Genomic DNA, 25,944 nt, shown 5'->3' on the forward strand with positions numbered 1-25,944 from the left:
ACTGGTATACCTATGGCCATGGTCAGTAACATTAAGCTTCCTCCCAAACTGACGGCATGGTCACTCCATCTATTTGTCACTTTCTCCAAATCCTAAAGTTACACTCAAAATGAAGCAAAGCTGAAACAGTGCAAATCATTTTGAATGGACTTTTGAGGCAGAGGGACCGGAAAAGAAGAGGGTATTGTGTTAGAATTTATAGGATGACTCTAGCTATTACTCTTTTGAGTCTTGTGGCGTGACACTAAACCTTAAAATAAGAAGAGGTACTCATACCCTAGTGAGCAGACTGAAACGTGAAGATGTGAAAAGCCACGTAACAATAGCTGGGTACAATATGTCATTGAGACTGTACGTACATGAGGGGGTAGACAACTTATTAACAAGCAATAGACAGATACCCTATTTTAGACCTCTTCTACATTTAAGGAGTCAGAGAGTCAAGAACAGAAATGGAATCCTACCTGGAGCAAGTGGGCAGTGGCTAAGGCTGTCAAAGCCATGCCCAGAACCATATAGTGTTGGCCCCTAAATGAACGCTCCCACCTCTTATGTCCAGGCAGCAGCAGATATAAAAGCTGATAGAATCTCATGTCGTGTTCCAATTACGTTCAAATAAAGGCATTTGATAGCACAGACATAAACCCGAGTAAGGGAGACACACTGTGATTTCAAACTTGAAGAAGGGGACTGAGTTATGTAAAATTCTTGTAAAACAAAGGGACAAAAATCACCCAAGTTATTTTGTTTTAACCACAAGTATTTATTGATGGATCAAAGAATACAATTTTAATGAAACAATAAGGCACAACTGTGGATTAAAACAGATTGCTATACAGCCAAAAGGAGCAAAAAGCTGTAATCTTAGGAACTTTAAATATGCAGGTCAAGGAGCCTCTGAAGTACCTCTCTAACAGACCAGTGTCAGACAATTCTTCCCTTTTATACAATTCCTATATTACATCACTTGATCACAAAGTAAGACTGAGACTTCACCAAGAATTCCTCAGTCATTTATACTTGAGTCATCCAGCCTGGCCACTCTTTCTTCTCCACTCTTCCTAATCCCTTTGCAGTGTTTTTTTTTTTTTTTTTTTTTAAGTAATTTCCTTCCTAAAGTATTGTGTATACATCTTGGATAGCCTTCCAAAGCAAGGAAAACAGCAAGCAAGCAATGAGTCAGAGAAAGTCAGCCAAGGACAGATATGGATGAAGAGACTCATAAAGACAGATGTTAGGATAATAACAGCCTGATTCAATGAGGTCTATACTAAGCTGACTTAGGCAGAGAAGTTGCTCTGGTTCATGCAAAGGCCTATAATGCCACCTCAGGTCGTGCCACCAGTGCCAGAGCCCTTGTTCCTAAGGGATTAGCAGTGGTCTAAGAGAGGAGCTAGGATGTCATTGTAACCAGGCAGCTAATGATATGATACATTCAATGCTTTGGACCTGTATTAGGAGCTGACTATGGCTTCCAGCAGTAACATGGGCCAGGTGTAAAATTCATAAGAGAATTTTGTGTAAAACCTCAAGACACTGAGGACAATCTTTAAATCTTGTGGACTGGATAAGTTAGGCACTTATCTTTCTACTTGGAAATGTGAAGTGAAAAACATTCCAGGGCACACAGCACTGAGGCATAAACCATGCTGCAGAGGTGGGAATACTTTTAGGGTGCCCAGTCTCCTTGTTCAAGCAGCCATGAGAAACACCCCTGACAAGCATATTGTCAGAGCGGCTATTCTGGTGGTGACAGCATCCTCAAACTAAGCAAGCCTGCAGGCATATGGCTAATTTGTGGAGAGTCAACACTGTACTAACAGGAGCAGCCACGTAGGTATGTATGTTGAGAATCGGAGGCCAGAGGTAGAGCGACCTGGGCAAGCCACCCAGAAGACTTGTCTCTATAACCCTTATCTTTCAAGAACATCTCCAACCAACAGCCCTTTGGTGACAGAGCAGAGAGGACCAAGAGATGGTCAAGACATTCTTTTGAGAGAAGTATTGACCGAAAAGCTCCTGAAGAGGCAACATCCCAAAGACCCATTTAAGAGTAAAAGTAGATTAAAAACCGCCAGACCACTGAACTATACTGCCAAGTCAGAAATACATTTAACAGGCATAGCTTGGGGTGCCAAGTAGAACAGAGGGGATTGAAGCTTAATAAAAAGCAGGGACACTGAAAGATTAAGTGAATGGTAGATTGGGTGAAAGAGAAGTAGGAAGCAAAGGACATATAAAAAAGGATGAAGGAGCATGCCAGACCCAAGCTGGGGGGAAGGCAGCATGGCTACGGTCCACATCCAGTCAAAGAGCTTTGCTGGCTGGTTCTTGGCATGAATCCCTCTCACTTCTCAGACTGGATGGACACATGGCATTCAGCAGCAGAACAGGGGGAGATGATATTTAGAAATGGAGATATCCAGCGAATGATACTGAACAGAATTAGACGGGGTGTACCATTCTGTAATGCCCTGTTTATACACCAAAGGCAGGTTTGTGTTGATGGAACATATTTGGGGTTGTCATGCAACAGCAGTAGTACTTTGGGAGAAGGGGACTGATGGGATGGAGGTGGGGCTGGTGTACAGGAGGACTTCCAAGTTCCAGTTCTTAAATACTAGAAAGCAAGGAACAGTTTGGTCTCAGTCCTTTAGTGAAGAAATCGGATGCTCATTTTCTGTTCTACGTCCACCTTCTCCAAAACCTGTTAAAAAAAACAAAACCCAACGACAGTTATGAAGGTCACAACAGGAGATACTGTCTCAAGCTCTTATGTGAATAATGTTTTTCTCCCTCCCTCCTGTGTAGCAGGATTTAACTTCTTCAAACCAAGAGGTAAGTGACTGACCTTAACAAATTCTGTGAAAGATATGGCGCTGTCCCCATCCTGATCAGCCTCCTGGATGGTCCTGTCTGCGATGCTGCCCAGCTGCTCGTCTGAGATATTCACTCCAACCATCATGCGTAGCACCTGCAGGACCAACAGCCAGGAATTACTGGAGACTTGGGGGTGAGCAGGACTCTTTTACTAAAATTAAAGATAAAAGCCACACCCACCCTCTTTTCCTTTGATGTCCTCAAATATAACAGCCAAAAAGCTGAAACCCTTATCTTCTCACCTAGGCCATTCTAGACAATGATGTGAGCAGAACTCTCTGGCAAGGTCACTGAATAGGAAGGCAAAGCCTCACTTCAGGGAGAGTCCTTTGCATTTTGGTCCTCCCCATTCTTCCTGCCCGGAACGTAGATATGATGCTTAGTGGTACAGCAGCCATCCTGGGACCGTGAGGTGAAAGTCAAATGTGCTATGGATGCCAGAGCAAGAAGAAGCCTGGCTCCTGGACATCATTTAGGTACTGTACCAACCTGGACAATCTATCCCCAGGCTTCTTGTTGCATGAGGCAAACTAGTCCCTTATAGGTTTAAGTCAGTTTGGTAGGGCTTTCTGGAATCTCACCCGAATGCAGTCCTCTTTGAGGCAGTGTATTAGCCCAGATATTCCTAAAGTATGGTCAAGAAACATAAAGATCCTTGAAGGGTTAAATACTAAATCCCCCCTTTTAGAAAAATGACAAGCACATTTAAAGGGTTGCGAGAACTGTGGAAAAAAAGAGAATTAAACACTGTTTCTCCAAATTTGTTCTCAGATATAACAAAGAGATCGCCTGCTCCCCACTTATTCTGCTAACATCTTTAGGGTGTGAATATACATTGAAAACTGCTACCTTAAGCAAAACAAGCAACTCTAATGACATGGCTCTTAGGCAATATGAAATGGGGGACAGGGTGCTTTTATGATGCCTTGTGTTGCCCTAGTTAACCACCTCTGTCTTCAACAGGTTAAGAGCTGAGCTTTACCCCAGGAAAGCAAGGCCTTCTAGCCCAGCTGTTCACAGGACTCCCTTTCCCCTATTCCTTTACATCCGTCCCCAATTTCTTGAAATAGATTTTTAAAAGTATATTATAGGATTTTCTGAAAAGAAAAAAAGAGCTGAAATATTGATCTGTATCAAGACTGTTCCCCCCACCCCCAACCCACAAATCAATTCTTGAAAATCGGAAGTTGTACATTTGGGTAGAAATGTATACAAATTGAAGGATAAATAAAAAGTGGCAATGCTAACAAAAATATTAAACGGCCAAGCCATTTGCCATCTTCCCTGACTGTGTGTGGCCAACTAGACAAATCCATCCTCAAACAGCAGCTTCTTCAGGTCCCAGTCTAATTATTCTCTGAAGTGTTTTATTTTTAGAATTATAGAACTGAATTGTGCATGTGTGCTGTGTGTATACAGTGGGGTGGGGACAGGAGTGGTGGTGTCTTAAAAATCACTCATCCAGTCTGTCAATGAGGACATAAAGGTCCAGAAGTGCCTGGACACAGGTCCCAACAGCCACTGACTGGCCCGAGCCGCCTGCCTGGGCCTCCACACCTGGTCAATGCTCTTTCCACCTCTCCATGGTGTCACTTTTGGTTCCAGTCAGAAGTTTATTAGCAAATGGAACTTTTATTATTGCTATTTTTTTAATGCGTGGTGAGGTTATTTTGTATATACCCTTTATTGGTTTAAGAAAGCTCCCGTCTCTATTTTTCTAAGACTTAAAAAAAAAATCATGAATTGGTGGGGGTGATAAATTGGGAGATTGGGATTGACATATACACACTACTATATATAAAACAGATAACTAATAAGGACCTACTGTACAGCACAGGGAACTCTAGTCAATACTCCGTAATGACCTATATGGGAAAAGAGTCTAAAAAAGAGTGGGCCTACGTGTATGTATAACTGATTCACTTTGCTGTACAGCAGAAACTAACACAACATTGTAAATCAACTGTACTCCAATAAAAATTTAAAAATTAAAAAAAAAAAGTCAGGATGCAAGGGACACGGGTTCGTGCCCCAGTCCGGGAAGATCCCACATGCCACGGAGCGGCTGGGCCCATGAGCCATGGCCACTGAGCCTGTGCGTCCGGAGCCTGTGCTCCGCAACGGGAGAGGCCACAACAGTGAGAGACCCATGTACCGCAAAAAAAAAAAAAAGTCAACATTGCTACCTTAAAAAAAAATCATGAATGGAAGATGAATTTTATTAAAATTCTATGGAAAAGACCATTCAACTTTTCTTCTTTAATCTGCTAATGTGGAGAAATACTATTGATTGGTTTTCTAATTTGAATTCTTTGAATTCCTGGTATAAAACCACTTGGCTATAATACAGTATCCTTTTTATATATTGCTGGATTCGATGTATTAATATTTTGCTTTGGATTTTTACATCTATGTGAGTGAAGGAGACTGTGCTGTAATTTTCTTACAGTCTTTACAAGGTTTTCATGTCCAAGTTATGCTGGCCTCATAAAATGAGTATAGCAACTATCTTTATTGAAGTATAATTGATACACAGTAAAATGTACACATTTAAAATGTACAATCTGATAAGTTCTGACATATGTTCACACTTGTAAAACCATCACCCCGATCAAGATAATAAACATATCCATCACCCCCAGAAGTTCAATCAGAATTTTTTTTTTTTTTAGCGGTACGCGGGCCTCTCACTGTTGTGGCCTCTCCCGCTATGGAGCACAGGCTCCGGATGCGCAGGCTCAGGGGCCATGGCTCACGGGCCCCGCTACTCCGCGGCATGTGGGATCTTCCTGGACCGGGGCACGAACCAGTGTCCCCTGTATCGGCAGGCGGACTCCCAACCACTGCGCCATCAGGGAAGCCCCAACCAGAAATTTTATTTTATTTTCTTATCTTATCCTATCTTATCTTATCTTATGCTGTGCCTCGTGTGGGAGGGATCTTAGTTCCCCGACCAGGGATTGAACCTGAGCCCCCTACAGTGGAAGAGCAGAATCTTAACCACTGGACTGCCAGAGAAGTCCCAAGAACAAACTTTTTAATACCAACTGAATAATTAAGAACTACATATTACCAAATGTTTTAGAAATGGCAGTGTCTAGAAAAGTAAACTTTGGTAAAATGTTCAAATCCTCTTCTTGCTAGGATAAAATTAGTTCTCTGACACCTCAACAATCCTTGAGCACATTTGTCCTAAAGTCATTTCAGGCCTGAGGAACACTCTAGTCACTGACTGGCACTCTGGCCATATGATCTCCTCCCCACTCCCTGTCGCAGGCTTTTTTACCCTAATAACAGAAAACAAACCAACCTTCCACTCCAAAAAATATCTTTCTGGCAGTTAGATTTGGGCCAGAGGATAAAAACATGCAACTATAGAGCGACTGCCTCTATTTTTTCTCTTCAGAACTCAGAAGCCCAGATGTAGCAATTTTTTGTTTTTTGTGTTTTTTTTGGCGGTACGCGGGCCTCTCACTGCTGTGGCCTCTCCCGTTGCAGAGCACAGGCTCCGGACGTGCAGGCTCAGCGGCCATGGCTCACGGGCCCAGCCGCTCCGCGGCATGTGGGATCTTCCCGGACCGGGGCACGAACCCGTGTCCCCTGCATCGGCAGGCGGACCCTCAACCACTGCGCCACCAGGGAAGCCCCCAGATGTAGCAATTTTAAATAAAGTAAATTCTTCTTACTGAAGAAAGATGTCCCCGGGGCTTCCCTGGTGGCGCAGTGCTTAAGAATCTGCCTGACAATGCAGGGGACACAGGTTCCAGCCCTGGTCCGGGAAGATCCCACATGCTGCGGAGCAGCTGAGCCCGTGTGCCACAACTACTGAAGCCCACGCACCTAGAGCCCGTGCTCCGCAACAAGAGAAGCCACCGCAGTGAGAAGCCCACGCACTGCAACGAAGAGTAGCCCCTGCTCGCCACAACTAGAGAAAGCCCACGCACAGCAACAAAGACCCAACACAGCCAAAAATAAATAAATAAATATATTTAAAAAAAAAAGAAAAAGGAAGATGTCCCCAATTCAAAAGCAAAGGACACTATCATTGACCTGCAGACTGTTTTGGTTTTTACTCAGACACAGAAATGTAGGAGTACCCTGGGTTGGTCCTTAACCTCAACTTAGAAGACTTCTCAAGGCAATGAGTTCAGACTTACTTTAGGGTGAGTAGAAACCACTTTACTTTTCAGTTTTATCTTGAAATAGAGAAATCTCCCCATGGAAATTCCTGAATGTGTTAGCCCCCTAGGGTCCTCAAGATTCATAAATATTTTTTAAATACCTTTAATTAATTAATCAACTTATTTATTTATTTATTGCCACACCGCACAGCATGTGGGATCTTAGTTCCCTGATGAGGGATCGAACCTGTGTTCCTGCAGTGGAAGCATAGATTCTTAACTACTGGATGGCCAGAAGTCCCTCAAGATTCATAAATATTAAAAAAAGAAAAGAAAAAGGAGAATTTTCTCCCTACCTAAACTTGTATTTAGGGAAGGGGGAGCAGGGAGAAAGAGAACGGCAATGCTAATAGGATGAAATGCCAGTCACTGCTATTAGAACAGGGAATTATCTAGGGGGAGCAACAAAGGCGAGTGAGTAGTGGCTCAGCTACACTGTCTCAGAAGCAGTTCTTTGACTCTTACATCAGGCCTAAGGACATACGAAACAGCAGCATTCACCTTCGTGTCATCAGAATTACCAATAACCTGACAATAAATGAACTATCTGATCTAAATCATCTCACATATTTTAGTGCCAGTCTGCACTTAAATGACATTTAGTTAGCTTTTAAATAGTGGAGACATCTGTGAGAACTCAAGGAGCCATTTCAAGTTTCCCCAGGTCATCTGCTCTGCTTTATATCTAGGACAGGACTCTGTATACAGCAGGTGTTAAATAAATGCTTACTCAAGGAAAGAACAATTCCTGCCCACAAGAATAAGCTGGCAGGGCCCAAACACAAGTTATTTGTGTGCATGGGAACTCTCCTACATACCTGTAACAGCTCATCACGGGAGATCTTGTCATCTTTATCCAAGTCATACAGTCGAAAAGCAACTGGTAGGAAAAAAACAAGAATTTAGTGGAAATTCAAAAGTGTTTTGCCCCTTCTCAAGGAACTAAATATATAAAGGACACCTGACAGAAAACTGACAATGAATTAATAGTTTTTCCAAGAGCAACTGCAATTACTTGTAGAGCTTTTAAAGACATTGTAACATTCAAGAAACTGGGATGCATCTCATAATTGATGGCATCCTAGCTTAGATGAAGTATGGCCCTTTATTGCACAAATCAATAACGTAATAAGTCGAATGTCCTTTTTCTTAACTTAGAATTTTTTTTTTTTTTTTTTTTGCTGTACGCGGGCCTCTCACTGTTGTGGCCTCTCCCGTTGCGGAGCACAGGCTCCGGACGCACAGGCCCAGCAGCCATGGCTCACGGTCCCAGCCGCTCCGCGGCATGTGGGATCCTCCCGGACCGGGGCACGAACCCGTGTCCCCTGCATCGGCAGGCGGACTCTCAACCACTGCGCCACCAGGGAAGCCCTTAACTTAGAATGTTTAAAAAAAAAAATCCAAAACCCGTAAGTGGCTCTGTCAGTTAGGCCATCTCACACAGCCCAAGTCTACCGTGCACCGCACTCAGGGGGAGCCAACAATGGGAGCCACAGAGGCAACCAAACAGCTGACTACACAAAGTATTACTCTGGAAAAATGACCACTTCGGCAAATTCATGTCAAATTTCAAATAATCCTCAACTACTTGGGAATCCTGAAGGTAAAGAACTTCAGTGTCAAATAGAAATGCCAAGAATTTGATGGTGTCCTGGCCTTCTCATGCTTCTCCCTCTTTAACAATAGGTAAGTCTTTTAGAAACTAGGATATCTGAGAGAGAGAATTCAGAAGAGCAAAAATCATTCAGACAGTGCCATTTTCCTAAGGGCCACCAAGTGAAAAGTATGGTAACACTGGATGATTTTTTGGCACTGTGACAAATCACACTGAGGAAGTGACTACCTTATAATTATAGCTGAATATACTGTGGTTTTGAGGCTTTGAATCATTTCAAGTATGCCAGTAAGATTCTTGGTTTTCAGTAGGTACTGCCAATATTAAAAGGCCCAAATCCAGCTTTAGAGTTATTAAGATATACAGATTTAGATCTCGTCCTTGGAACCCACAGCCTAGTAGAGGAAAGCAACACACACTATGCACTTTAATACAGTCCAAGTGTTATCATACATATGAAATACCAGGGAACAAAGCATATAGCAGATGTGCCTTTCCGGTTCAAGCAACATTTGAACAAGGTCTTGAAAGACAAACAGAAATCTGATGAACGGTGGCATTCCAGGCAGAGCTAATACTAGGTACAAGGGCAAGAGAACATGGATGAATATCTAAAAGTTTAAACATCACTCCTTGCCTCCACCAAAAGAAAAAAAAAGTGGGGGGGAGCGTGCTGAGTTCACTAAAAGTCTAAGTAAAACTTTTAGAAACATCTAATTTACTTTTTGTTAAGGCACAATATTAAAATTCTGGGAGGGGGAGTAACTAGGAGAGACTTTCTCTGATGTTTGTCTGTTTTCTTTAATTTGGTTAGTTGAGTAAATAACTTTATCAAATTTAAGACTTTATATGCGGGCTTCCCTGGTGGCGCAGTGGTTAAGAGTCCGCCTGCCGATGCAGGGGACACGGGTTCGTGCCCCGGTCCGGGAAGATCCCACATGCCGCGGAGCGGTTAGGCCCGTGAGCCATGGCCGCTGAGCCTGCGCGTCCGGAGCCTGTGCTCCGCAACGGGAGAGGCCACAACAGCGAGAGGCCTGCGTAGCACAAAAAAAAAAAAAAAAAAAAAAAAAAAAGACTTTATATGCTTAGGAGGTTTGGATTCCAAGGGGAAGGAGACAAGGATCATAAGTGTTCCTAAAGGAATGTGTGTTTAATATATTTCCAATTTGAAAAAGAATAGGTATATGTATACGTATAACTGAATCACTTTGCTGTACACCTGTACACTAACACATTGTAAATCAGCTACAGTCCAATATAAAATAAAAATAAAACAGATGAATGGAAAAAAAAATATATTCCCCAAACTAAACACACATACACACACACACACACACACACTCTCTCTCTCTCTCTCTCTCTTCTGCATATGCTGTCATCTTTCTAAAATACCATAATATGTGTTATTTACTAAAGATTTTGCAATGGAAATCTGTTTGCTATATAACCCATAAATATCTGTTTCTGAATTTCTTAATTGGGGGGTAACTGTAATAAACACTTACATTCCTTTCTGCCAAAGTATTTACAGAAAGCTGAAAAGCTAATTTTTGAAACCTAACTGCAATGGACTGAATGTTTGTGTCTCCCCCAGAATTCCTGTGTTGGAACCATAACTTATCCACAATGTGCTATTAGGAGGTGGAATCTTTGGCAAGTAATTAGGGTTAGATTAGGTCATGAGGGTGAGGCCCTCGATAGGATTAATGCCCTTATAAAAAGAGGAGACAGGAGATCTCTTTATCCTTCTCTCTTTCTGTTTCCACCTCCCTCCCAACGTGAGAATACAGCAAGAAGACTGTGAACCAGAAGGGGGGCCCCCACCAAGAACCTGACCATGTTGGCACCCTGATCTCAGAGTCCAGTCTCCAGAACTGTGAGAAATGTCTGCTTAAGTCACCCAGTCTACGGTATCCTGTTATAGCAGCCTGAGCAGACTAAGACACCAGCAGAGGGGTAACTAGAGCCATCACACGATAGGGTCTTTTAGAAAAAACTACAGCAACAGTAGTTATTTCTTAACTGACTTGGATTTCTGTCACTCAGCTCTGGTCCTGAACCAGCAGAACCAGCATTTTCCCCGAGATAATGAATGGTCAAATGCCAAATGACTGAGCCATTCTGTTAGCTTCTCTCTCTTTCCTCTCCTCCTCTCCCTTTCCCCCCATTCTTTTTTTTTGTGGTACGCGGGCCTCTCACTGTTGTGGCCCCTCCCGTTGCGGAGCACAGGCTCCGGACGCGCAGGCTCAGCGGCCATGGCCCACGGGCCTAGCCGCTCCACAGCATGTGGGTTCTTCCCGGACTGGGGCACGAACCCGCGTCCCCTGCATCGGCAGGCGGACTCCCAACCACTGCGCCACCAGGGAAGCCCCTCCCCCCATTCTTAATCCAGGAGACTTGGACTCTCCTGTCTCCAGAGCTGTCATCTCTCATCTCCAGTCCCAGGGCTTTAAATGCCATCTAATGTTGATGACTCCCAAATGTGCATCTCCAGCTTGGACCCCTCCTCTGAGCTCCTGCTGTTGACAGCAGAGCAATACAGTACAGTGGTTAAGACTAACTGCCGAGTCCTGCCAGACCACTTACTAGCTATGTCTATGTGAGCAAGTTACTTAATCTCTCTGTGCCTCAGTTGCACCAAGAGGTGCAAAATGAGAGTAACAGAATCCACCTCATAGGGTTGTGAGGACTGAATGAGTTAGCACACAAAAGGCACTTTAAACAGTGCCTGGCACACAGGAAGAGCTCAATCAGTGTCATCTACCCGCCGTCACCTCTCTACCCTCCTCTCCTACCACTCACTTCTTTCTTGATAATGCTTCTTTGTTCTCTGAACACCAAGCACTCATTTCTACCCAAGGACCTTTACACCAGTTGTCCCCTCTGCCTAGAGCACTCTTCTGCTATTCTTGGCATGGTTGGCTCATTCTTAGGGTTTCAACTCCTCAGAGGTTTCCCTGACCACTCATTCTAAAGCAGTGACACCCTCCCCCATCACTCTCTCATCTTACCTTATTCATATCCTTCACAGAACTTGCCACGATCATAAATCCTGTTTATTCGTTTGTCTTTTTCCATATAGTCTATCTCCCTTATTACATTGTAAGATCTCTGAAAGCAAAGACCTTATCTGATTTATGCACCATTGTATCCTGGGCCTAAAATAGTGCCTGGCATACAGGAGTTGCTCAAACATTTGCTTAATGAAAGACCAAATGAATGATCTCAGTTAAACCTTTACATTTTAATCACAGTTACTTCCTTAAAAAAAGCCCAAAACACTATAGTGAAATAAACATAAAATTTAAGTGTACAGTTGAGTACTTTCACACTGTCGTGTAACCATCACCACCATCCATCTCCAGAACCTCTTCATCTTCCCCAGTTGAAATTTTGACCCATTAATAACTCCCCATTTCCCCCTGCCTCTAGGCCCTGGCAACTTTCTATGAATTTGACTACTCTAGGAACCTCATAGAGGAGGAATCAAATAATATTGACCCAAGTGTCTGGCTTATTGTTATTTAGCATAAGTAAATTTCTCTATGTTGTAGCATGTGACAGAATTTCCTTTTTTAAGGCCGAATAATATTTCATTGTATGCATATACCACATTTTGTGTATCCATTCATGTTGACGGACACTTGGGTTGCTCCCACCTTTTGGCTGTTGTGAATAATGCTGCTCAGTTTCTTCTTGGCTACTCTCCCAAACGCCACATCACCAATATTCCTCATCGTCCAGATAAAATATCTTCATGCAGACTCATTTCCCACATTACTCATTATGTGTTATAAAAAACGTAAACTATTTAAGAGGACAATCAGAACATCAAAAAGGAAGCTTACCATGCCCTGAGGCATTCTAAGATGGGTTGTACCTTCCACACCAGACTTTATAACCTCACTGACCTGAAGAGGAGAACAATAAGGAAACCATTCCTGGGAGACAAACAGAGCAGTAGTACTATGTGTGCTTGGGCCTGTGCCTACATAGGTACAGTTCAGCCTTGCTGATTGTCCTTGACATTCTTTCACTGTGGCATAAAAAAGAAATAGGACAAAGCATGCTCTCAGAGTCCCTGAAGAGACTACTCTCTGAGGAAGATGGACTATAAACAAATTTGCCTTAGTGGTAAATGTGTTGCTAGGTGTACAACGTTCAGTTGCTCTCAGTCTACAACAAGAAGTGCCGTCTTACTGCTTCCACAGCTCTGTGGGAAATTCAGAGAAAACCAAAATACAGACAGAGAAGAAGACAACCAGGACTCCTCTGTAGCTCTGGTTTCACTGGTCTACTTACATGAATGTGATCCTAACATATAGGATGCAACAGAATTCTAATTCATGTTCAGCTTCCTATAAAAGTTGATCTGAAAGCCAAGACTAAAGTAATGGTAAGAACCATGCATAACTTGAACAGCACTTACTATTCTATCTCACCCTAAAGTCTGCCATTTCGGTGGCATTCAGGCCTTCTTCCTTCCTAAAAGAAGCTCATCCACGGCTTCAGGGGGCATTCTGTCTCTCTGCCTCTTTCTTTCCCCACTGTCAGATATGAATAGGGAAGCACATAGCCCAGCTGCCACTGAAAGCCACCATGTGACCATGAGGAGCCATGCCTTTGGATGAAACAGACCCAAAGGATGGCAGAGCAGAGCAATAGGAAAAACCTGGGTCCTTGACAACACAATCAACCTTGACGCTTGCCCCACCTCACTCGTAAAGTGAGATAATACATCTCCTTACTGTTGAAGTCAGCTGAGTCAGCTGAAGACATCCTCACTGATACTCTAAGTAACTACCAAATCCCCTAATGCTACCTGGAATATTTTCTTTAGGGTCAATGTGAATTAATGAATTTGCTTATCCATTCACTCATTGATGAACACTTGGGTTACCTTCTTGTTTTAGCTATTGTGAATAATGCCACCATGAACGTGGGTGTACAAATATCTCCTCAAGACTTTGCATATACCCTTCACCCCAGCCTTTCCTGATGGTAGCATCTTGCATAACTATAATACACCATCAAAACCAGGAAACTGACAGAGGTACAATCCACAGAGTTTATTCGGATTTCACCATGTGTGTATGTGCATGTGCGTGTAGTTCTATGCAATTTTATCATCTATGTAGTTTCATGTAACCACCACCACATTCAAGGTACAGAGCTGCTCCATGTACATGTTATTTAGTGTATAATAAAGAAACACCTTTATTACTGTATCACGAAGTTGTTTTGACATTTTGTTTAATTGTATTTCAATATAATTGGTTTCCTTTATAATCCTATGTATTTCATTTTATGCATTCACAAACATTCCGAGATGGGGTCAACAGGATTCATCAGACTGCCAAGGGAATTCGTGACTTGAAAAAAGTAGAGCCCAGGCTGTAGAGGGAATTTAGGTAACAGGTCTGTGTTATACCTGATAACCTTTAAAGCCTCCTCTAATCCTGGATTAGAAAAGCAAGCATAGTTTCGTAAAGCACAGAATGTTGTCTTTTTTATAAATTTATTTATTTATTTTTGGCTGCTTTGGGTCTTCGTTGCTGCGCACAGGCTTTCTCTAGTTGTGGCGAGCAGGGGCTACTCTTTGTTGCAGTGTGCGGGCTCTAGGTGCGCAGGCTCAGTAGTTCTGGTGCACAGGCTTAGATGCTCTGCGGCATGTGGGATCTTCCCAGACCAGGGCTCAAACCCGTGTCCTCTGCATTAGCAGGTGGATTCTTAACCACTGCGCCTCCAGGGAAGTCCCTAGCACACAATGTTTCTTAACTGTCTTCCTAACCGACTCACTGGATTCACAGATGCTCCCCCTCCCCTCTGCAAATCGTTCTAGCTGATATGGCAGCACACTGCATAGTTGTAGCCAATGGGCGACTCTGGAGTGTCTACTCCACCTGCTGAGTTGGATGCTGAGTTGGATGAGTCAGGTGTGTCAACTGTCCTAGAACTATGCTATCTGTACTTTTCATAAAACTACATAATTTTATAAGAAAGGAAATGTGTGAAAAGAAAGTTATTTTTTAAATGAATATTAGATTGACTGCTTTTGAAAGGCTCAATATTAAGGCACTGAAGAAAAAAAAAACCCACCAAACTGTTGCTAAAGTATGTGTAGCAGGACAACTGCAAAAGATCAAGGAAAAAATGTTAACAGCAGGAAGATTCTATTCTCAGAATGCTTTATAAGTACCTTTAAGTTCTCTTTCCACTAAAAAGAAACTGCAACTAGAAACCTTAGACTATACATTATAGATGTGTTCTACGCAAAAATGTCACACACCTCCCATCAGCAGAACTTTACCAAAACAAAACAAAACAAAACAACTCTTGGTCCTACATCTAAAGACTGGCCAGTGAATATGTTTTTAAATAATATAAGGTAAATTAAAATGTTAGACCATGTATCCTTTTCTATGATTCTATGCTTTAGCTGACTTTTTCAATTACTGATCAACTCCTGGTCTGACAACATTTTAAATGAGAAAATTTCTACTACATTAATGCCAGCATCAGGCAAACATGTAATAAATACATACAAGCTCATAAAATATTAAGACACAAGGCTTTGTCTCAAACAGTATTTAGTCTTGAAAGAAGAAAATGAAATTCACTAATAAACATAAAGTATCCAATAAATTTGAGAACAATTCATTAGAATTCTATTTTCTTTTATATTTAGTTTTCTTTGTACTTAAATTTTCCACTCTTCACTAAGGTATATGATATTGTGGTAAAGAAAAGCAGTGTTTTATTATTTTGGTTCAAAAATCTTCCCTGTCTTATACAGCAAAACTTATTTTAGTACTTCTCAAACTCTTTACCTGAAATACAGAGGAGTGAACTCACACTCCTATAAGCAAGGGAGATCTGGGGATACGGCCCAAGCGCTACAAATTAAAAATTTAAGTTTCATGTACTACTTTTCAAATGTATGTAAATTTGGCATTATATGCTATAGTTTATCTATATTTGTTTCAATATTAAAAAGCTTTTTAGTGTTTCTTTAAATTGTTCAGTAAAAACTTGATGGGCATAAATTAATTAAAAACAAACAAACAAACAAAAAAACTTGATGGGCCCCATTTATTCTGTGGCTTCATAGACTTCACTGTGCACCCAAGCAAGAGAAGCTAGGGCTCAATCAATTCAATACAATTTCTTTTCTTTTCTTTTCTTTTTTTTTGGCTGCACCACGTGGAATACCGAATCTTAGTTCCCCGACCAGGGATCTAACCCATGCCCCCTGCAGTGGAAACGCGGAGTCTTAACCACTGGACCATCAGGGAAGTCCCCAGTTCAATACAATTTCAGTTTCAACTTGTGTTGAATGAAAAGAGAAATTTAATTTTAATTTCTTGGAGAAGTATTGTAAGGGATTAGGCAATATCATACACAAACCAACAAAGGGCAGAGGGAAATTAACAAATATCCAAGGAAAGGCAGCAAGAGGCATGGAGACAAAAATTAAGTCTTGCACTAACCTAGCTGTCCACCCTTACTTAAGTCACATCCCAGTATCTATCAAATTCTAAGGTGGGATGGGTCTTTCTCACTGTTGTCACTCTAGCACTTATCACAGTACCTGGCACACAGGATATATTAGCAGCTAACTCTTATTGTCTTCAAACCTTCCTGTTTGAAACCCCTTAATATCTCATTTTACAGAAAAGGAAACTGATTTTAAGTAACTTGCCCAAAGACACAGGGCCAAAAGTGGCAGAGCTGGGATTCAAATCCAGCCAGTTGGGACTTCCCTGGTGGCACAGTGGTTAAGAATCCACCTGCCAATGCAGGGGACACGGGTTCGATCCCTGGTCTGGGAAGATCCCACACGCTGTGGAGCAACTAAGCCCGTGTGCCACAACTATTGCAGCCTGCGCACCTAGAGCCCATGCTCCACAACAAGAGAAGCCACCGCAATGAGAAGCCCATGCACTGCAACAAAGAGTAGCCCCTGCTCGCCACAACTAGAGAAAGCCGGTGCATGGCAATGAAGACCCAACGCAGCCAAAAATAAATAGATTAATTAATTAATTAAATCAAATCCAGCCAGTTTAGCTGCAGGGTCTGAGCTCTTAACCACTATGTTTGAACAAATGCTTGTTCAGTGAATGAATGAGTAAATAAATGATTTGTGAGAAATGAAAAGCAAATATTTTAAGCCAGAAGACTTTATCTCCTTACAGTGCAGTTTGTTGCTTCGGCTGTTGAGTGGTTCTGGTCCATTCACATCTTTGCTCTTTTCATTATCCTCAATGGGTCGGAAATGAGCCAAGGTCCTCATGAATCCGCGGAAGTTTACCTGGTCCTCTCTGATCAGGAAAGATAACAAAAAGAACATCTTATCAGTCAAGGCAAGGTGATTATTTCTTAGGAATTCAATACATTAACAGGTTTAGCTAGAGTGGCCTGAAAGCCCATTTAATGAGGTCTCTTTCCATACACATGGTACTTTAGGGCTCATAAAATATCTTCAGTTAAGTCTTGCCACAAGCTTGTGAGGTTTTATTCTTACTTTACAAATTATTAACCAGACTTAGAAAGGTAACAGGACTTACCAGAGTCAATTACCTATTGAATTTACTTCTCTTTTCCCAAAGAGGATTTTAAGTAGCAGCAGGGCTGTGCTATCAGACAAGCCAGAACTTGAATTCACTGGCTTCAGACTCTGCAGCAAACAGCAAGTTAAGTCATTTCAACCCAGTGTCTCCCTAACCACCTCTTATGTCTCCCCTGCAGTCACATGTACCTAGTGATATTTTAACATTAAGGCATATTATGTAAAAGCTGCTTTTGAAATAAAGTTTATTTAGTTATAGAAGCAATAAATACATTTTTGGAAATTTGATAAAAAGAAAAGAGAAAAATACCACTTCTAGTGCTACCAATCAATCACAATCATTGTTAATATATCTCCCAGTAATTTTTCTATGCTTTTTTGATAATTGTGAACATACTGCATAATTTTGTAGCTTGCTTTTTTTAAACTTTTAGGCATGTCTACAATCAGCATAAACACTTTGAAACATTTTAACCATCTGCATAATAATTGTGTGGCTGTATCATGATTTTATTATTCCCTCATAATTGGATAGATATTTTCCTCAAAATGTTTTGAAAGACCTCTTTGTGTACAAAGCTTTTTGGGTACTTAAGATTAGAGAAAATCTTTTTATCACACCACAGGCTAATCAGTAACCCTATAAGAAATAATTCTAAAACTTGAATGAATAAAGAATGTTTTTAATATTAAAAGAGAATGTCCCATGTGACATAGCTATTTATCTAAGGCAGTCATGGAAAGAACAGGTTGCCTGGTTCCTGTGGCTACCTAAAAATACATCTGAGTCTTTGCCCCCATTGAATAGATGTGGTATGTCAGGTCTCCTAAGTGCCAGCAAACACAGAGATCAGAGACCTTGTAAAGGTAGAGTTCAAAAGCTAGCTTGTGAGCCGCTTGTACTCAAAGGAATGACCTTTCATTCTTTAAGGTAGCTATACCGCTAATGGAGCGTTATCTCTAAAAAATGTGAGTAAGGGCTGAGGAGTCAAGGAATGTGTAATAAGATCTGAGTCACATGCTAGAACAAACAGATAAATGAGTACATATATCACTGGCATGTCTCTGAGTAAAAGGGAACTAAATACCAATGTCCTACTTTCAAATCTCATTCTTTAAAAACAAATTGAACCTAAATATGACCAGAGAAAAACAAAAAACACAGAAGCCAAATATCTGTATCTGATTAGAGCAAGAAGCAGAGGTGCAGCGTGCGAAGAGCCCAGCAGTGTAGTCCAGAGCCATCCTCAGCCTCTTCATATATACCTCAAGTACATCAGCACACACTGTGTCCTTGAGTGAAAAGGATGACAGACAACACTGTAGTCACAACAAAGGTGGTCTGGCCTTTATAAAACAGCTTTCCACAAGCTGCTTCTTCAAATAATCAATGGTGACTAGGGAACACTAAAAAAAAAAAGCTGGCAAAATGACTCTACGGGGTTTACTTTTCATTGCAAAAGGTTTGGATACAAAAGAGCAGTGAAAGTTATCTCTGGACAGTTCTCTGCAAGGGCTAAAAAAAGGAAGTGAAAAAAGGCAAGAATTCAGCACTAAAACCACACCTGAAACAAACAGGGCATTTCAGGGAGAGAAAAAAAAAAATCAGAAAATGAGGAAGTATAAGTGACTACTCATGGTCAACATGAATCTGAAAAGGGCAGGTCTCAGTCTGATTGAGTCCTATCTTCACATGAACTGGCTGCTAGTCTTCCCCTTTGACTGTCACTCAAATTTACTGAGTGACCGTCTTCTCAACTTGCAAATTCCTTTGCTCTCAATTCAGAGTTCTAAAATTTCCTCTCCACATATTTTATCTGATGGTGTACTCACTGACACTTGGTCTCATTACTAAGAACTGGCAAACATATAACATTTTAAAGTCCTCTGGGTCATATAAACAAGTCACAAGGAACCAGGAAGACATTGTTAAAGAGATTACTTAAAACAAGATTATATGATAAGCTTTATTCAGGAAACGGTACCTAATTGAATCAGTAAATATTGACTCAGCACTTTGAAGGCAGTGTATTAGGTTAGTGAAGCATATCAAAAGCCTAGTTTTACATTACACAAACCTAAATCTGTTTGAGAAAGTGTGTGTGTGGTAGGGGAACTATATCCATAGTCGATGTCAGTAAAAGAAAAGTAAAGTAATGCTCTAGATTAAACGAGGCTAAAGAGATATGACAACTGAGCCAGACTGGGATCCTATACTGGAGGAAGGGGACATGCTAAAAAGACTGTTGGATAAACTGATAAAATTGGACTATCAGTAATATATTAGAATACAATAGGTAATGAGGGAAATAGATGAAGGTGGTCAAAGGGTACAAACCTCTAGTTATAAGATGAATACATTCTGGGGATGAAATGTACAGCAAAGTGACTATAGTTAACAACACTGAATTGTATCTTTGAAAGTTGCTAAGAGAGGTAAAAGTTCTCATCACAAGAAAAAGGTAACTAAAAAATAAAAAAGAGAAAAAAAAGAAAAAAGTAACGATGTGAGGTGATGAATGTGTTAATTAATATTATTGTGGCTATCATTTTTCAATATATACATATATAAAATCACTATGTTGTACACGTTAAACTTATACAATGTTATATGTCAGTCACATCTCAATAAAGCTGGAAAAAAGAATACATAATATTTTATATTAATATTATTACAGCACTTGATAGGTGTGGTAAGTATAAATTACACACTAGATTTCAAAGACTTAATATGAAAAAGAATATACAATATAATAATAATTTTAAAATATTGATAACATATTGAATAATATTTTGGATATATTGAGCTAAATAAAATATATATTGCCAAAGTTAATTTAACTTGTTTATCCAAAATTAATTTAACGTGTTTATTTTTACTTTTTAAATGTGACTACTAGAAAATTTGTAGTAATTATGTATGTGGCCTGAATGATGTTTTTATTAGCTAGGAAGGACTGAGACAGAGAGCATACACAAATGAGGCAAAATGTTAACAATACAACAGATGCTTCTGGGTAAAAGATGTACAGGTGTTCCTCATACTGTTTGCAAATTTTGCAACTTTTCTGTAAATTTGAAATTATTTCCAAATAAAAGTTTTAAAAATGTTTAGTTTTACATCAAAGATAAACAGAGATTAAAGACAACTTTGAAGATGGGCTAATAGACCTATCTGAAGTTTAAAACAAGGATGAGGGTAGAGATATTTTAGATATGATTGAGTTAGAGAGGCCTAATGTAATCAGGAGGATCATGGTCTGAGATGACCCAACCGACAGCAACATTCCAGATTAGCCTCAGAAAGGAAGCCCAGTAAATGCAGGGACTCACCCCTCTGGAAAGAAGGCATTGATGATCCGGTCCCCCAATGGGTTGATGGCAAGTTCTGGAATCCGCTGAAAGTCTTCCCGGCTGCCAAGAGAATCACCTTGGGTTAGAGACCATTGGCCCTTAGCATGAACTCCTTCAGTCATGCTAGAGTACAACCCAGCAAGGATATTACCTCCTGGAATTTACTTCTGTGGCAAATTATACCAAATAACTGCAAAGAATAGCACTTTAATAGCTGCCAAGTGTTTCTTGCACCAACTCTGGAGTGGAAGAAGCCAGGTTTGACGATGCCACATTCTAGTGAATTCAGCACACAGGTTATGTCAGTAAACCAACTGACAAGCAAATACTAAGCTGTCCCTGTAAATGATTCCTTGAACATTACTATTTTGTACTTAGTTAGTAAGTTTGGAGAATGAAGAGCAACTGCAAAGTATCAAACACTGCAGAGTTGAATATGGGAGGAAAAATTCAGAGGGGCCTCCGCACCCTTGATAAGAAGATATACAGCATTTATGAAATGCAAGGAATTCTCAGGTGATATTTACATCTAAGTAGAGAATAAAACATGACAGGGACTTCCCTGGTGATCCAGTGGTTAAGATTCCATGCTCCCAATGCAGGGGGCCTGGGTTCAATCCCTGGTCAGGGAACTAGATCCCACATGCCGCAACTAAACATCCCATGTGCCACAACAAAGGTCTGGTGCAGCTAAAAAAAAAAAAGCATAAAATGTGACAACTAACTGACTGGCCTTTTCTCCATTGCCTTCTACAGACTAGAAGTATTTAACCACAGAATATGGCAAGAGCAGTCATCCTCTCAGAACTTGAAGTCTGTTGAAGTGAATATTGTTAGTTATCATTCACTGTATATACATTATGTGCCATTCTAACTCTGTTTATATACTTCATCTCATTTCTTTATGTCACCACTTTATCTATACCCTTTTAGAGCTGAGGAAATTGATTTTTTAAATTTTTTGGCCATGCCCTGTGGCATGCGAGATCTTAGTTCCCTGACCAGGGATCGAACCCATGCCCCCTGCAACGGGAGCACAGTGTCTTAACCACTGGACTGCCAGGGAAGACCCAGAGCAGAGGAAATTGAGAGTCAGTGAGATAAAGTAACTAGTCCAGTGCTACAGAGGTAAAAAGTGGCAGAACTGCAATTTAAATCTAAGTCTGTAAGTCAAAGCACATGTTCTTTTTCCTAAAAAACCACACTTCTTTCCCATAGTACATAAACTTTTTGAAAGGTGCTCTCCCAAAAAACGTTCAGTAACTGTTTTTTAAAAAATTATTTGGTTGATATTCTGTGTCAAAAATATAAAGCTACTTGGGCTTCCCTGGTGGCGCAGTGGTTAGGAGTCCGCCTGCCGATGCAGGGGACACGGGTTCGTGTCCCGGTCTGGGAAGATCCCACATGCCGCGGAGCGGCTAGGCCCATGAGCCATGGCCACTGAGCCTGTGCGTACGGAGCCTGTGCTCCGCAACGGGAGAGGCCACAACAGTGAGAGGCCCGCGTACCGGGAAAAAAATAAATAAATAAAAAAACAAAGCTACCTACAACAAAGACAATATATGTACAAAATATCAATGTCATAAAGGACAGAGAAAGGCAGAGCGTTGTTCTAGATCAAAGAGGACTTAAGAGACATACAACTGAACTCAATGCATGATCCTAGACTAGGAAAAAAAATTGTTATGAAGGACAATACTGAGCCAACAGGTAAAAATGGAATATGGACCATATAGAATATGGAATATTATATAATAGTACTGTATCAAAATGCTAAATTTCTTGATTTTGATATGAGAATGTCCTTGTTATAGGGAGTACACACTGAAGTATGTGGCAAAATGTTAACAAGTGGTAAATGTGGGTATCGAGTATATGAAGTTCTTTGCATTATTCTTGCAACTTTTCTGTAAGTTTGAAATTATTTCCAGATAAAAAGGGGGGAAAAAGGAATACAAACTCAAAAGGTGATTCCTGCCTTCAAGACATTTACTAACAGAAGAGATAAAACTTATTCCTTCACCCTCTTTGCACTAGAAGCTAATGAAATGTTCGTATTTTACCCAGGAGCCTTCAACTCTCTGATCCTCTCGTGGTTTAACATTTACAGGGTGCTTAATTAACTCAACAAGCTCATCTCCACCACATCTGGTCATTTTCTACCCAGGTAGAAAATGACCCAGGGGACTAAGCACAAAGTTCTGGTACAATAACTCCAGATTCTAATCTTCTTTCATCATTTAGGGTAATAATTTTTATATCAGTTAATGAATTAGAAGAAGCCATTCATAAGATAACTAGGTTGCTTAAAATGATGAAAGAAAGAAAATTACTGAGGTTCTGATTATTTAATTCAACAAACATGTACTAAGCTCTTATTCTATAATGTGTTCTATAATACAAAGTCTACATTATCAACACAATGTAGTTCCTCTTGTTTGACAGAGGTTAAGAAACAATAATTACTCCCTTTTAAATGAAGATTAAGGCTGATTTGAATTGCAAGGCCATATACCTCAGTTTAATGTCTAATGAGCTTAAGTAATTTTAGCTGCAAAAAGATACTGTTTAAATACCAGGCCTAGTATCAGGTGCTGAGTCCACAACCTAGCCTAACCCCCTGGGTCTCAATGAAGAATCTAGTCGTGGACTTCCAATGTCAATAAGGACCTAAACCTTGTCTTACGACACTTTTAAACTTTACCCTTAGAATTCAGATTGTATATAAAATGGGGTCTATAAGATCAAGGGGAATACAGTTGAAAATATAAATATAAAAATGAAAGAGTATAAAAAATAGTTTATAAACTGTCAAACAATATACAGTTTATTATTGTTGGTTGTTCTATAGTGGAATGGAGATCATCTGGACAGTATCTCTAAAACTCAGCTTCTCAAATTTGTCTGCCAACACAAATCTAATGGAGAAAAAGAAATACTCCAAGCAGCTCACATACCACAAGTGTTATAATTCATTCAAAATGCAAATTTTTGTGTGCTCATTAAAAAACATACCAATATTATATTCTATCTCATAGTATACCTAGGAAAATCTTCCTTGAGGATTAAGACATTATTACTGGTAGTAGGCAAATCCAAGAGCAGAACCATGTACAATGGCATTTTTTATGGCCAAAAAATTCACAATGAAGAATTGTTTTCCAGATATGTACAAGCACAGGGATGCTCTGGGAAACCAGTTTTAGAGACCTCAGTAACCAGAAATGCCAACCCTCTACACTGATCTTCACTGTGCAAGTTCTTTCTCTTATACAGAGATGTAGCCTCACAGTTAACTTCTTATATTTTAAGGACCCAAGGTGGATGCCAAGTTCTTTCTCTTATACAGAGATGTAGCCTCACAGTTAACTTCTTATATTTTAAGGACCCAGGGTAGATGCTTAGATAACATACATAATGAGGACATTAAAGTCTGCTAGTTGGACATACCTGTGGGAACACACGTTCAATTAAGAAAACAGTTTTCTGGGGACTTCCTTGGTGGCGCAGTGGATAAGACTCCACGCTCCCAATGCAGGGGGCCCGGGTTCGATCCCTGGTCAGGGAACTAGATCCTACACGCAAGCTGCAACTAAGAGTTTGCATGCCACAACTAAGGAGGCCACCTGCTGCAACTAAGAAGGCCTGGAGCCGCAACTGGGACCTGGCGCAACCAAATAAATAAAATAATCAATTAATGTTTTAAAAAAGAAGTTTTCCACATTTTAGTATAACAGAGCTAAATCATTTACTATTTGTATTTATTATGTAATTATTTATATTTATTAACACTGAAATGATAATAATTTCCATTATCTAAAACATTTAATATTTTAAATTAAATTGATTAAAATGATTTTTTTTGTCTTGGTAATATAATTTTTTTTCAGGTTTGCCAGGTGAGGGAAGTAACAGTTAGAAAAACTAATTAAAGGAACTCTTAAGAATGGGTCAGCTGCCCACTGTTGCCAGGACCCATCCCAAGAATATAAAACCATTTGTCCCCAGGATTAAAATGGAGAACTGCTATGGAAAGAAACTGAAAGATCCACCTGGGCAGGGTTTCGGCCAAGTGTGGGAGGCTGGCTCCCCAGGAACACAGTCCTTTTATTTGGGGAAGAGAGTTGTAAATTTGTCCCCTTGCTCCCTGACCATATGCCCTAAAGTGAGGTCTAGCAACTTACTGGCCCTGCTCAGAGTATAGAGGGCTTGAAGTCAGTCCTTCCATCCAGGCAAAGACCTGTGGAGAAAGCAACCACAAACAAGCCCATGCCAGTTTTCTACAGTAATCCATCCACACTTTTTCATAAATATGAATGGACAACCAACACTGGCATTTTGGGAAAATCAGTAACATAAAAAAGTAGGACCAAGATGAATAGAGATAACCATAATTCAGGGAACAAAAAGGAGTTCTGAAAGATTCTAGTAAGTAACACAATAGATATTTGATAAGTTCTTGCATCTATACAACAAAAATAAGCTACTATGATAGAGGAGAGGTCACAGAACGAGATAGTTTCTTGGAAATTAAAAATATGACTGTGGACAAGTTCATCAAAAGGTCTACAAAATAAATTCAAGGATATCTGTCAGAAAGTAATGGAAAAAAATCAGAAAATATGAGAGAAAATTGAGTCATGGTGGTCCAATAGCCAACCAACAGAAATGCCATGAAAATCAATAAAGAAATAAGAGGGGGAGGAAGTAAAGAAATAGCAGAAGAAAACTTTCCAGCTAAAGGACATATTTTTAACTTTTTTTTTGGCCATGCTGCATAGCATGTGGGATCTTAGTTTCCCAACCAGGCATTGAACCCTCGCCCCCTGCATTGGAAGCGTGGAGTCTTAACCACTGGACTGCCAGGGACATCCCTAAAGGATGTATTTTTAGGTTGAGAAGGTTCACCTGATACTGAGCAATGAATAATGAAAAATAACCTACAAAAAGGTACAACTTTGTGAAATTTCAGAACAGGAGGAGATATTTGAAGATTTCAGAGAGGAAAAAAAAAAAAGATTATCTACTAAAAGAATGAGAATTAGACTGGCATCATGGTTTTGTGAAACTCCATTCTGGAATGACTGATACCACTGTGTATAAAGCAAGTGCTTATCCAGGATATTGAAATCATCTGCCCTCTTGCATGAAGTCAAAGAAGAAAATAAGTCTCAAAAGCACTTAGTTTTTAAGCAGATAAATGGCTACCATTCAGGAAACAATCTCTTAGAATTTATAGGTAATCTTATTTATTTATTTGTTTGTTTATTTATTTATTTATTTTTGGCTGCACCTTGCGGCGTTTGGGATCTTAGTTCCCCAACCAGGGAGTGAACCTGGGCCCC

At 40.4% G+C, this 25,944-nt stretch overlaps 1 protein-coding gene across 1 annotated transcript in view; it reads right to left on the reverse strand.

Moving 5' to 3' along the window:
• Window positions 1–748: 748 nt before the first annotated feature.
• The window catches only part of CHP1 (calcineurin like EF-hand protein 1), a 39,197-nt gene continuing 14,001 nt past the window's right edge, over window positions 749–25,944 (reverse strand). Inside the window, exons 3-7 of the mRNA XM_007460157.1 lie at window positions 20,579–20,659; window positions 16,870–16,997; window positions 7,880–7,941; window positions 2,852–2,974; window positions 749–2,707 (exon numbers count right to left, since the gene is read on the reverse strand). Coding sequence (XP_007460219.1) covers window positions 2,654–2,707; window positions 2,852–2,974; window positions 7,880–7,941; window positions 16,870–16,997; window positions 20,579–20,659 — 448 coding nt within the window. The 3' untranslated portion in view covers window positions 749–2,653. The remainder of the gene's footprint in view (window positions 2,708–2,851; window positions 2,975–7,879; window positions 7,942–16,869; window positions 16,998–20,578; window positions 20,660–25,944) is intronic.

This window comes from Lipotes vexillifer, unplaced genomic scaffold (genome assembly GCF_000442215.2).
Source record: "Lipotes vexillifer unplaced genomic scaffold, Lipotes_vexillifer_v1.1 scaffold408, whole genome shotgun sequence".
NCBI lineage: Eukaryota > Metazoa > Chordata > Mammalia > Artiodactyla > Lipotidae > Lipotes > Lipotes vexillifer.